Here is a 14,188-nt window from a genome sequence, read left to right as displayed (position 1 = left end):
ATATATGCTAACTGATCACTATTAGATGGAACTACAAGGTTCCAAAAAAGTATATAAGTAAGAAAATCCCTGGATGCGGGAAGAAGACTTCGTCGCGATCTTGGAGGCAAGCCTATGCCTTGCAGCTCGATTCTAAGACGACAACTGAGTTTCGAAACGATGTAAAATGAATAAGACGAAAATTATTGTAAAATGCCCATGTCGAATCCAACCGAATAATAGTTCAGATTCCATTTTTGAATTTCTTAAAATAGGTACGTCGAACAGTCAAACTAGATGAATACAGCTTTGAGAAAAAGGTCTATCGTCGAAGCCAACGTGGTTCGTTTCTCTTAATGACTTTAGTGGAAAATCTACAGTCGAAATATACATATGTACAAATAAAATTCCAAAATCAATTTCAGATCTGCCACTAGAGAGCTTTAAAACCAATATCAAGAATATTATCGTAAAAAGTATCATTTTCTATCCAAGAATGACTGATGTTAATGCGTGGATTTAAATGTTGTTGATGCTCACTCAGGAAGCTTATTATTATCAAGCGCTCTTAATAAAACTATATTTGCAACTGTTTAGTTCCTCGCCGGCTCTTCTCAGCGAAACTGCCTTCCGAGCCGGTGGTAGCTTCCTGTAGAGACAACAATACTGATAATTAATATTGAATGACGATTCAAAAGTACTAGTAACAGTCTAATCGGATTAAAATGCGTCTTACTGTACTGAAACGTTGTCTCTCACTTTTAGCCTTATTGGCTCACAGGCGTTCAACGAACCAGAGAGAGTTCTATGGAACAAGGAGATTTGTAGATAACAGTGAAAAAATCTGTACTGGCCACATTGCGCGCAGGAAAAATGGCCGCTGATACCTTAACGTTCTTTTTTTATTTTTGTCCCTCCTACCTTGTTTGAAACAGGGACTTTACTTTTAAGTAAATATTTATTCAATATTTTAATTTTATTCATCATTCTTCTTTCATCCTTCTCAATTTCTTATATACTTTCCTTCTGTTCGTCATAATCTCTTATTTCGCTTGTCTTTTACACGTCGCCTTCCTTTCCTCGTTCTCATTTATAAACTACAGATTATTACAGTATCACAGTTTATTTAACTGGTATATAACTTTTATTTCTCATAACAGTTTTCACAACAAAAACAATTTTCTTTCCTGTGAAACTTTTTATATCTAATCTAATTAATCTTATATATGTTCTTACCTGTTTATGCTTGCAGGCATAAGTTACTGTACTATACCGCCTTAAAGTCCTGGAGCGGAGAACATGGAACGGTAGGAAGGCAAGGCAAGGTGAAAAAATGACCGTGTTAAAGCCATCGGAAAACTGACTGCAGGTCGATTCCTACAGGTCTCATTGGAGATGTAAAAGAGAGGTGGCCATGTCCAGCTATATACGTCTTACGGCTGAATTAACGTGACGTAAGCAGCCTCCGTTAATAAAATGTCTATCCTACGTGAATAGGCCATTACTAGCCTATTCACTTCTCTAAAACATAGCTGCCTTTATGAACGGAAGTACTGACGCATGTAAAATATTCCACTCGCTTTTGGCATGCGTGCTGCGTCTAAGCCAAAAGGATGGGATGTCCGTCTCAGCGTCCGGCGATCAAAAGAACGCGATCCAACTAGAACTTACATTTGTTTTACCGATAGTTAAACTGATTTTGAGAAATATACTACTGAGAAATATACTTGATATATTTCACAAAATCATTCTATTTGATAGAGGTAATTTTTAATTACAACTATTTAACATTTTAAGACAATACGATATATACAGTGATATATATATATATATATATATATATATATATATATATCACTAAACATTTATCATCGAAAAGCTTAACAGTTTTTACACCGATATAAAGTGATCACTGAAATATTTTATAAAAAACTTTTTAGATAGAATGTACCATTCAATGATTGACAGAAAATTAATTAATTTACTGGGAATAGGTATAGAAATGTATTTCACAAATATTTTGTACAATAATATTAACTATGTAAATTTTACCGTTTGTAAATCAAAATTCGTATACCATTATTTTATTACTAAAGCTTTTATTACAAAACAAGTTTTTTTTTTTAAATTGTAATTATTTTCTTACTAGTGAAACGAATATGAAAACAAATTATATTTCTTGAATTTAATAAGTAAAAAGTACGTATGTACCAGATAGATGGCGCTGTAACCAATTGCGTTAAAATAGAACGTTATAACAGATTATATAAAGTAGACAATATATATCAGACAATATATATCATTAATAATATCACGGAATCCATAGCATGAAGCAATAAATTATTTCCATTTTTTTATTTACAGAATAACCAATTATACCTGATTGTAATCAAACCTAATTATTATTGCATTACATATCCCGTGTACATAACATAAATGTAATTATTAATTGATTGTTATAAGGTGTAAAAGCTTTAAAGGGATGAATGTACAACTCATTTGACAAAAATATGTTACATTAACGAATTTTTCTTGGAATTTGACAGGCAATAACTAACATGCAGGGTACAAATAGTAAACAATAAATGATTTTAATATGTAGTAATCTGTATTTTGAAAAAAGCTTTATTTTACTACATTTTGATAATGTTATTCATTATTTTTAAAAAACTTTGATTTTTATCGATAGGGTGTACCATACATTAATTGAATTGAGCAAGTTATGCATTCACCTGTTTAAAGCTACTTCACTTATAACTAATCAACTGGAATAAAACTTTTGTCTTTATAGATAATTTATTTAGAAGTAATAAATTTTATTAAATGTTGACAATTAGTTGTGCAGTCGCCCCGTAGTAATAACTGAGATCTTCGATAGTAGGTCGCGGGTTCGATTATCGAAGATAATCTTATAAATATAATTCATTTTTTGTGCTTTAATTATATAGGATTACTACAGACCAATTTTCCAGAGGATGAGCAGTCATTTGTGTACCATAATACCACACTGCGATCGTAAATCTACCTGCCAAACTTGATGATTATGGTATATATCCTCTATAGATGCCTTTGGAGGTGGCCTAGGCCTTGCAGTGGGCATTTATGATCTGAAACGACGAGGCAACCTCTTAACTACCATCTTACCTTTTGTTAAGTGATAATGCAATGCTGTAAAATTAAATTTAACTTGGTGTAGACCAGTGATTCCCAAAGTGGTCTATATCGACCCCTAGGGGTCTATGACAACCTGCAAGGGATCTACGTCAGCGAAAAAAAATTTGGGGATCCATGAAATGAAAATGGGGGTCCACGATAGTGGATCTCAACACATACACTGATAGTACTTAAATCATACTATCTTATAATATCAAAACATTTACATTATTTATAAAAGTATCTATGAAGTAAAAAATTGGTTTATTTAATTTTTTAAGTTTTTAACACAATTTCACTACAGTTAGAAATTTACAGAAAATCAATATCAGAGAAGTAGGGGGTCTACCCAACACGGAAAAACATGGCAAGGGGTCTACGACACAAAAAAGTTTGGGGAACTCTGGTGTAGACAATGAGACCTTAAAATGTAAATAAAAACGGCTTGGAACGTACCATGGAAATTATAGGCATCGTGAAGACGAACTATCTTAACTGCCATCGTCTGAGTTTACGCTAACCAAATGGTGCGTTCAGCTTATTTTATATTCTCTCTTCATTTTTCGAGCTTTTGAACGCGTTTTTTTATATAAGAAAACGGATCTATATCTTGAATACACCACAGAATGGACACGTAAATAATACTTCACCATCATCAAGATTTCAGTCGACATAGACCTCCCTTATAGATTTCATATAAATCTGGTAATAAAAAAGTGCAAATATTTTAATAATAGTTCAGACGAAAATAATTCCGTGACACTAACGAAATCAGATTCTTCAACTAATATTCATGCGATTATTTTTGATGTTTGAATTACCTTTGTTTGATGTTAATGTCGTTTTAGCAAATGTGATTGCTTCAGCAGAGTTCGAAAATTTTTTTATGCGCGGTAGCGGGTCAAAATGATTATCTGATTAACTAAAATATTTATCTTATTATTATTGTATAGATAAACATTTAAATACCTTAATATTTTTTGTCTTGTACACTATACTTTGCTCTATCTGTATATATATATATATATATATGTCGGTACCAAGCAAGAAACAACTATACACTAAAAAGGCACTTTAGATATTTTTTAAAATCCTGAAATGCCCTTTTGTATTATTGATTCGACAGCTTAATTACAAAATTTATTTTTAATTTGCACAAGAACAAACCCTTGAGCGATCATTAAGCTGATGATACACTGCAGCGAAACCGATACAGATTAAAGATTAGAAATACTCGTATTCCGTATTCATCTACATATATTAAGTCTTTATAATAATAATTATAAGTAATCCTTATTTTTTCTTATTATTTCAAACATTTATTACTGTGATATATAATATATGTATATATATATATATATATATATATATATATATACATATATATATATATAATATTACATATATTACCTACTAACTTTTTTAATCAGACTAAAACATGTAGGTTAATGTATTTAAAGTTGACTTTTATTTACAAAAATTCTTTTTTTTTTTCGTTAAACTATCGCATGTTGTCGTTTAAATTGTAATTACTCGTGTATGTTTTTTAATTATTTCTATGTAATACTGTTATTTTTTGTTAGTCTATAATAAATAAAATTACACTTTAGTGTGACAAAAGCTTTACCTTTACCTAAAATCGTTTTAAGTTTCTTACGAAATTGCCTCTGTACTTTGATCGTACTACGGTCGCCTAAGGCGGGTTCACACGCTCCGTCTTGTTTCGTGTTTTGGATTCTCGGTTATTAGTAGTTTTTTTTGGATGCCTTCGGACGGTAACCCGACTCTTCCTTTTTGGCTTCTTTTACCATCTTAATTTTATTCACGTCGAGTTATAATAGCAATTTTGCATAGTTTAATTTTGTCTCAAAAATAAACTTATCTTTTAAAAAATTTTAATTATGTAAATTGCTGAATTTGTTGATTCGTATTTATATTATATGTATATTACTTTAAATTTATTGAAATTAAAAATTAAATTTTTGCTATGATAATGAATATTACTATGAAAATGAATATAAATTTCGTCTTTAAACTCTTTTTTTGTCTGTTTCTTTGTATTACACTATATAAAATTTTTTCACCACCGCTATTCAGTCGCACTGCCACCTGATATCAACGGAATCTGCATATATCATTTGGGCAGCAGTAAGAGTCCTAAAAAGCCTCATAATTTCAGCCGTAGAACATTTTTTGCTGGACATTGACCTTCTCTCAGGATTTCCAGTAGAGCCTGTTGGAAGATGCCTACATCCAGCGACGGCTAAAACAAGGTCTTCACTCCACCTTGTGGTTGGACCTACTTCGTTACGCTTGCCGGTCTGTCATCTCTTCTCCAGAACTTTAAGGCCTACGGCCATTTGTTCTACGCACTATGTTGCATGTCCACTATCGCCTTTATAGTTTTATCCATAGTCTATTAGTACGCATTGTTGACGCTACTCCTGAAACCTCCACAGTGCTACCACGATGGTTGTAATTCACGTCAATCCATCGTCCGCCATAGATTCGTCATCATAACGTCGATCTGATATTTTAGATTAGATTTCAAGTAAATTTAATGTATGATGATTTACTTTTTCATTTCTTAAAGCATATGATGAGTAAAATGTCAATTAATGTAAATACATACGTAGCATATATATATTTGTAAAAAAGGAAAATCGATTTGTAGCTCTCCGGGAAAATGTTATGTCGGTGATGTGTGTAACATATCATTATCATTTCAGTCGTATAATTGTCCACAGCTGGACATAGCCTTCTCTTATATACTTCCAATAGGATAGATAGGAAGCGGCTTGCATCTAACGTCTTCTGAAGAACCTAACAAGGTCATGGTCTACCGTGTGGGTGGATGCCCTTAAATATTTAATGGAATCAGACGTTACCTTGCGGAAGTCCATCCTGAGTAAGAAAATTACCAATATTTAGCCACTTCCGCACATGCAGTGGTAGTCGCGGCCAACAATGCGAATCACACAACCGCAACCGCCAAATTACTCAACACGTGTTTCACCCCTCCACGGGGCATCTTCGGGAGTTACCCCGATGCCCTGAATGATGAATGAAATGTTTGCCGCATACGCATTTAGCAGCGGGCTGGCGCGCGGTGCACTTTGTTGCACGACTACCACTGCATGTGCGGAAGTGGCTAAATATTGGTCCTTTTCTTACTTTGGATACCCTTAGCCGCGCTTGCCAAACCATGGTTTCACTTCTAGAACTTTAAAGCGCCGACGACGTATGTGACCTGCTTAATGCCTTAAACTTATTAATGCACTAGGCTATGTTATAATTCTCGCAAAGAAGAGCAAGATATGTAGGTTAAATGAATGGTATATTTGTTTAAAAATTCAATTTGCAGTACGAAGCCCTAACATTTAACGGGTCGTGATGATATGCGTCATTTCGAAGAAACCGTCGACCGTCTCATCCTTCGCTGGAAATAGTAAAACCTGATCTGAGATATAATAAGTTATAAAATATTCACGAAAACACGCCTCGAGAATGATAAACTGTTGTGCTGTTTATGTCGGAGAAACAGATTTAGTAATGTTCATAAATTATTAGTTTTAAAGACACGATTTCATTCCTTTAACAAAGCAATGTATTTAGCAAATCATTCTATGATCAATGTATACAATTTTACAATAGGATTCTATAATGTTTAGAAAGCTTCCATTGCTAGATTTTAAAATAGTCATAGAATGTTTGTGTGTTAAGGGTAGGGGTTATAATCCTGAACTATAATCTGAATACCGGTATTTAATATTTGAAAAACCGGGATACCGGTATTATTAATAAAAAATTACTTGTTATGTTTTTATTTATCTCAGTTGTTATATTTACTTGTTAACAAATAATATATGAAATCCAATAAATATTGTTCCGGAATGAGAAGATATTATTTATTCTATTACATAGACAGTAGGAGTAGATAGGTACAAAAAACGTGGAAGCAAAAAATTAGTACATATTAAATTGTATGTTACATTTTACATGTAACAGGCTTAGATGACATTATATAATTAAAGAAGCAAAAAAATTAATTTATTTGAGTATTTATGAAATAATATTAATATCTTGCGTTTTGTTTATTAAAGTATGCTCATAAACAATCAATCGTATCATCATCAAGCGAGAACCGATTTTTCGTACAAATTAAATTAGATTTACATTGTGCATAAATTCAATTTTTATTAACTAATGTAATACCAAAATACCGGTATTTTACTTAAATACCGGTTTTTAATAACGGACAAAAATCGTTTGTTTTCATTTTGGTATTCGGGATCCCGGAATCCCGGTATTGTAAGCCCTAGTTAAGGGTGACTACACTGTAAATGACGCCATAAAAGATAGTATAGTACTTTTTTATATATTATAAAGTAAATTTTATTAAGTTATTAATAATAAGTTAAGCAAATTTATATATTTAAAAGTATATTATTTTCTTTATCCTTTTTGATATACTTGCTGGATAATTTTAAATATATCTTTTACGCAATTTATTTTTATATAACCTATTTTACTTATTTATTTATCGATCGTTTTTTTATTGCTTTTACAGATACCGAAGGCTTGCCTCGTATTGGTAGACCTCATTGCAGGAAGTAAAGCACTAAGGCTTTCTACGCGCACCGGATTGATTTTTTTTATTCATTTCAGTGTCCGCGAGCTTGAGGAAGCAAAGTACGAAAGGTGCCATTGTTTACGTAACTTAGTGCGTGGACTTTTTTGGGAGTTTCTGCTCGGGTTGTTTTATCACAAAATTTAACAGCATTCACCTGTTTTAATATTTCAAACCTATAACGAATGAAATTGTATATAAAACCACAATTACCTACCTGATCATTCTGGGAGGCCGCCGTTCTCGCCGCCTCTCGCCTCAGCTGTATTATGATACGCTCTTTCGATTTGATTTCCTCCAGCTGAGAACAATGCACAGATGATATATCATCAATTACGATTATAAAAACAAAACATGAAAAAATTCTCATCGCTTTATAAATAAACTATAATTATCGTAATCATAATTATGAATTAATTTAAAGTCATTTAAAGTTGTTATTTCCATGTTAAAAGATCAAAATGCACTGAACTTGATTACAAAGTCATTTATTTATTATTCATCACTATGCTACATACGAGCAGTTGGCAGCTAACATAGCTAGCAGAACAGATTCCCGCCTCAGCCTTACTATTATGGAGAAGGTACCTCGAACCGAAAGGAGACGGACATCCATCTACTAGGTGGACAAACGATCTAGTTAAAGTTGTCGGAAGTAGCTGGATGCAGGTCTTTTTCAACCGGTCTTTTTGGAAATATTACTAGAAGCCTTTGGCGAGTGTTAAACGTCCTTTGGCTGAAATGATCCTTTATAGGGTATAGTTCTAAATTTAAACAAAATTCCATTGACAAAGATCCAAAACCGACAGTCCAAAATCTGCAAAGACCGATGGTTAACATAATTAATTTTTAATACGTATAAAGCGTTCGTGATTCTTATTGCGGGCCACTAAGGCAAACAATACGTTTAGTAAAATCATTCTCAGGCGTTCGAATTTCAATTTGAATTCGGACGCCATTATTGATGTGGTCGTTGCAAAAGCGTTAAAATCGTGTAAATTGTAAATACTCTTTTGTACACCTATCAATATAACTTCTTCAATAACTTTTGGCTATCATCTTCCTCGCCAACATGCTCGGTTGATAAATCATTTCCATCGGCTAATCATAAATAAGTAATAATCCGAATTTTGAAAAAGCTTTTTATTACTATATTATCATTACGTTGTATATTTTTTAAGGTGCTAAACATATAAACACCAAATAAGCTCCTGTTTCTAAACTATTAGACAAAAAAACATTTTAAGTTTTGTTGCTATAACATTCTAAAAGGCGCTCTCGAGTCTCTTTTTGATACGCAAACCACAGGAATACAAATGCATGTATTTCAACAAAGATAAATAAAAAATAGTTTTATTTATATGGCTTCTACCCTTCGCGTGGTTAAGGAAACGTTAAAGGGTTTAAAATGGATTTGTCTAGACATACGGTAGTTTTTAATTCGATTACATATTGACCTTAATTATAAAATTTACATTTATGTTTAATTATATACTAACGAGGTAACTTATTTATTTATTTACAAATTTGTACACTATAGATAATAACTAAAAACAATTTTTATAGAGGTACAGGAGGCGGTCTTATCGCTCGAGGCGAGTTCTACCAGGCAATATTTGGATGGAGATGAGAGACATGACGGAAAGGGCAGTTTACGGTGTACATACATACAAATACATACATTACTATACGCACATACATGTGTAAAAACACTTATATATATACACATCTTTACATATTTACGTGGAAAAAGTATTACATAAATATGAATAAATAACAAATGCTACACAATAACCTATTTTAGAGGCTAAGGAAGTACTCTTTTACCATTTTTCACTCAATAAATAGGATGTATTCTAACATTTTTAAAAGTAAATGTGTCACATCATTTCGTGTTCCATAATTTGAGAAATAGCTTAAGAAACACCTCTGCGTGTTGCTCAAGCTGTTCCATAAATAGGGGAATTACCGATTTTTTTCAAACTTATTCATATTTTTAAGTAATAGTAGTCGTCTCAGTCCTTAGACACCCACAGGAAGGCATAGGCCTCCCCCAAAAGACATCTCACGGGGAATATACCTTAATAGCCTCCCTGGTAGGCGAATTGGCGATCGCAGTGGTAGTATAATACTCAGGAAACATGTTCGTGAGCAGTGGCAATCCTATATAAGTAATGCACCAAGTGTTAAAATTAATATTATAAATAGCAATCTACCACCAGCTCGGGATACAGATATGCTGAGAATAGCCGACCAGAAACCGAAGAGTTGCTCTTTGTAAATAAAATTCAATAATGCATTATATTACCTTTAATAACAAATTTTTGTACTTAATTGATAAATATATGCATACCAATTTATGGCACTGTGACCGCGCGTCTCTTCTGGCCGCTTGCTCTAGTGCAGCGTGTTTCGCGCACTGAGCTCGCAGTTCAGCTGCGCGTGCGCACTCTGCCGCCTGCGCCACCTGTCGGTAAAAGAAATAATTAACTATTTACTCATAACAAAATTACTTTATATTTTATGTAAGGAATTTTTTTTCGGATATTTTACATAATTTGTTAGAAAAATAATAGTTTAATGGTTGACTGCAGTTATGTGAATATATAATATTACATTGTAATTGCTTCATTAAACTTCGAGAGAGTGTAGAGCCATTACGATCAATTTTGTTGCGGTACGAATATCTGTATTTTTTTATATGCCTGATATTCCTGTCTGTTACTCTTTGACGTTTGTTCTTAGAGATTGGTTTTACACCCATATTTTATATTAGACATATTAGGCGGAGTACGTATACATAAAATTTTGACGATTTGATACTAGAATTTTCTCTGTTTTTAGTTTACTTTTCGTCAGTTTTTGTTTATGTACATTAACTTCTTTAAATTACTCTAAAGGCAAACCAGAAGCTCAATCAAGAACACAAAAAGATTGATTTAAGATCTATATTAATGTAACGATAATCACTGACAACGTTTTAATAAATTAAAGTAAATTTCTAGCTGCTTACATCACAAATTATCAAGATACAAGAAACGTTCGAAGTTCTCGAAAGAAAAACCGCTTGTTTGTCTATCATTATTCCGTAGGAAAGCTTCGTAAACAATATTAGTGTCGAAGTGGACACAATTAAACGTGACAAATATTTTCTTTGCATCGGTAATTGACGTGACATTATTGAAGGCTTCATCCAAGCCTTAATGATTCGCGGGACCCTCGGGCTGCTCTGACCTTAAACTTTGCAGTCAGTTAACAGTTCTCCTAGCAAACGACCATTAGTCATGTTGGCTTCTGCATTACTATTTGCAACTCTATTAAGTGCTTCAATATGTATCGATCCAGAGAGCGAATTGTATAAGGAAGTGTTCACATATCACAACCAGACGTTCGCTAAAGCGGAGTACGCATTTGAAGTTGTTGAAAAGATTTTCAACGCATTTAAACAATGGTTTTTCACTATAACATTTTGTGAGTTTACATACTTCGAGAATAGAATACTGAAATACACAGAGAATTATGGATACGGCTACCCAGTTATGCTTTTAAATGGATGCCCTGATATAGTTAAAACCAAAGTTAAACCTAGAATCAATAGGCACGGTACAACGGCTTACTTAGTAACTTCTAATGAATTATCTCTGGACGGAAGCGAATTCGTAATAGAAGCTCTCATAAGAACAGGTGTTTTTAAACCAAGAAGTGCTGTGATTTTCGTCATAAACACCCCAGTCGATATGGACAGTTATTTTTTATACACCATGAAGTTACATTTCCATCTTCTTCTTAGCAAAAGCATTACCAATTCCGTTATGATATTATACTCTGGACGTCTAAGGATGTATACTTATAATCCTTTTAAAAACGAAATAAAGGATATAACAGATGTAAAAGACGTCAGCGGGTTATTGATTAGACAATATAACGATTTATCTGGTCACGAATTACGTCTGAGTGTATATAGGAAAGTTTATGTTTCTGATGAAGCGGGACCTGTGTATTGCAATTCTAAATTAGCAGAAACTGTAATGAAAATTCTTAATGCAACTTGTAAACCTTTAACACCACGAGATGGTAACACTGTTGGAGATTTATTACCAAATGGTACTGCGACGGGGGTGACAGCGGATTTGATAGACGGGTATACAGATTTAGAATTGAGTTCACGGATTCTTAAAAATTCGTACTACGGGTACATTGATACGACTTATCCTCTAGTTCAGGATGAGCTATGTTTCTTAATTAAGAAATCCTTAAGGCAATCAACATTTACAACAACATTAAAGCTTATATCTGTTGACATGTTGCTTCTTTGCATCTTCAATGTAATTTTCTTTATCACTGTAGCTCTTATAGTGAGAGGAGTAGAAAAAGGTATCTGGAATTTGAATGACAGACGCAATTCTTCTTCGACTGTTGTGGATTTAGTCAAATGTTTCATAAGGCAGACAGTGGATATGAAATTTACGGGGCCGATATTTCGTGTCGTTGTCTTTCTGATAATGATTTATTCTTTGGTAGTCGACTGCGCAGTTGATGTAAGTACATTTACTTTATTTTTTATCATTTTTAACACTTACATTGTAAGTTATAACGTGTTTTATGTTTTTATAGTAATTACAAATGGCGGTGATTTATTTTTAGTTATCTCGGTGGATTCTTTATATCGATTTTCAACTAAGTCGATTTATAAATGAGAATAGCTGTCAAGTGCCATATAAATAACTTCTCATTTTTTTAGAATTCTGTTTACGTATGTTGGCATGGTTTAAATTTTTCGTTACAAAATATATATAATACATGCTGAACCCGGTCCGCTTGGTGAACTTAATGAACGCCTTCTTCACCCATTTGCGGGAAGAATTAATAAAAATTTGCTCCTAGCCAAATTCTACTCAGCGAAAAGAATATTTCGACAAAATTTCAAGTCTACCCCTAGAACCTTTGGTTTTAAGGATATCGTGATAAGTCAGTACTTAGGTGGAAATCTCTTATATGCATAAATCATGCTGACCCAAGTAACGTATGGCAAACTAGCTGCGCCCACACCTTCGTCCGCGTGGAATTTTAAAACAAATATTAAGTTTGTTTAGTTTTTCACATATTTTTTTAAAAATAAAAGTAACCTAAGTAACTCCTTATTACATCAACTACCTGCCAGTATAAGTCCCGTCAAAATCGATCCAGTCATTTCAGAGATTAGACGGAACAAACAGACAGACATAAGTTTTAAAAATTTTAGGTTTGGTATATGTACCGTGTATATTCAAATACGTATAGTAAAAAGAGGTAATTTTAATATTACAAACAGGCAGTCAATTTTGTTTATTTGTACAATTAATACAATAATTATAAACATCCGAAAGTGAATATAACCGTATATCGTTTCTACTGATAAACATTTTGGAAATAATTTGAAACCAAAATGAAGTTATCAACACAATCGAGATTGATAATATTTTTAAAATTATTCCAATTATCTTTATTACAGGGCATCATAACATCGGCAATAGCCTACCCAAGATACAAACCGGACATAAACACGCTCCCGGAGCTTGTTCATACAAACTTGACTTTTGCCGTGCACAACCGACATTTAAGGATCTACAAAAGAAGCCTCAGCCCAGAGTACTATAACATTATATCTAAACGAACCAAGGCATTCAATGATGATAAAATAAAGGAGGCAATCGTCAAGAGACAGTTCCAATACGCCCTCTTGTTGAGAAAGACAGACGCTCAATACATAAGCAGACAGCAATCTAACATGGACAATGGGAGGCCGTTGTTTCACACGGTAGAAGAGTGTCCAGTACCATGTTCAATAGTATACGGGCTTAGATATGGAAGTCCGTATCTACCGAAGCTAAACAACATTCTTCATCATTTGAACCAAGGAGGAATACTGCAGTATTGGTCTAAGTCAGAAGATTTTGCGTTTTATCAGAGCAATGCTAAATCGCTTTACGCCGAGGAGAATAAGGAAAGGAAACCGCTTAGCGGAGAGAATGTAATGGAAATATTTATAGTTTTATTTATAGGTTTGTCTGTTAGTGTATTAGCTTTTAGTGGTGAAATATTGTTGTATTATATCGCACGTAGGCGCAAGAACTAAACGCTGTTGTCTTAAAAACTATTTTGTTCCACTCCCTTAGACTTCGTTCTATAGTCAATGTCCGTTTGTTCACTAACTTATTAATTATTACTTCGATAGGTCGCAACACAAGTTGGAAAATAGAAGCGTGCGTTCTAGCATAGTTAACATTGAACGCTCACGTAAAGTAGGTGCAATCAAAGGTTGCCTACAACACTTCCCGTTCAGACCATTACCACGGTCGATAGTAATCTGGGAACCGTACTGTTCTGTCATTTGCCGACATCTTTTTTTAAACTATATATTTATGTAAATCTCATTTGTCAGGTAAA

The 14,188-nt window shown here is 33.2% G+C and overlaps 2 protein-coding genes across 3 annotated transcripts in view; one reads left to right on the top strand and one right to left on the bottom strand.

The window, feature by feature from the left end:
* Positions 1-14,188, bottom strand: part of LOC137933864 (uncharacterized) — a 180,229-nt gene that overhangs the window by 161,455 nt on the left and 4,586 nt on the right. For both annotated transcript variants that reach the window (XM_068777940.1, XM_068777941.1), the window contains exons 2-3: positions 10,116-10,229; positions 7,980-8,063 (exon numbers count right to left, since the gene is read on the bottom strand). In XM_068777940.1, the coding sequence (XP_068634041.1) occupies positions 7,980-8,063; positions 10,116-10,229 (198 nt within the window). The remainder of the gene's footprint in view (positions 1-7,979; positions 8,064-10,115; positions 10,230-14,188) is intronic.
* LOC137918476 (uncharacterized) lies at positions 11,047-13,877 on the top strand. Its single transcript, XM_068761296.1, has 2 exons — positions 11,047-12,300; positions 13,254-13,877. Exons 1-2 carry the CDS (start codon positions 11,047-11,049, stop codon positions 13,875-13,877), a joined length of 1,878 nt encoding a protein of 625 aa, XP_068617397.1.

The sequence above is a fragment of the Battus philenor genome, unplaced genomic scaffold (genome assembly GCF_028537555.1).
Source record: "Battus philenor isolate CCGP_79_NKW_IND1 unplaced genomic scaffold, ilBatPhil1.0.hap1 SCAF_14, whole genome shotgun sequence".
Classification (NCBI taxonomy): domain Eukaryota; kingdom Metazoa; phylum Arthropoda; class Insecta; order Lepidoptera; family Papilionidae; genus Battus; species Battus philenor.
This window is presented reverse-complemented; position numbering and strand designations above follow the sequence as displayed.

Bases quoted from the DNA above. Each gene is read 5' to 3' on its own strand.
- LOC137918476 (XM_068761296.1), top strand. From the start codon at position 11,047: ATGTTGGCTTCTGCATTACTATTTGCAACTCTATTAAGTGCTTCAATA. The intron at 12,301-13,253 runs GTAAGTACATTT...TCTTTATTACAG, and splicing joins TAGTCGACTGCGCAGTTGAT to GGCATCATAACATCGGCAAT.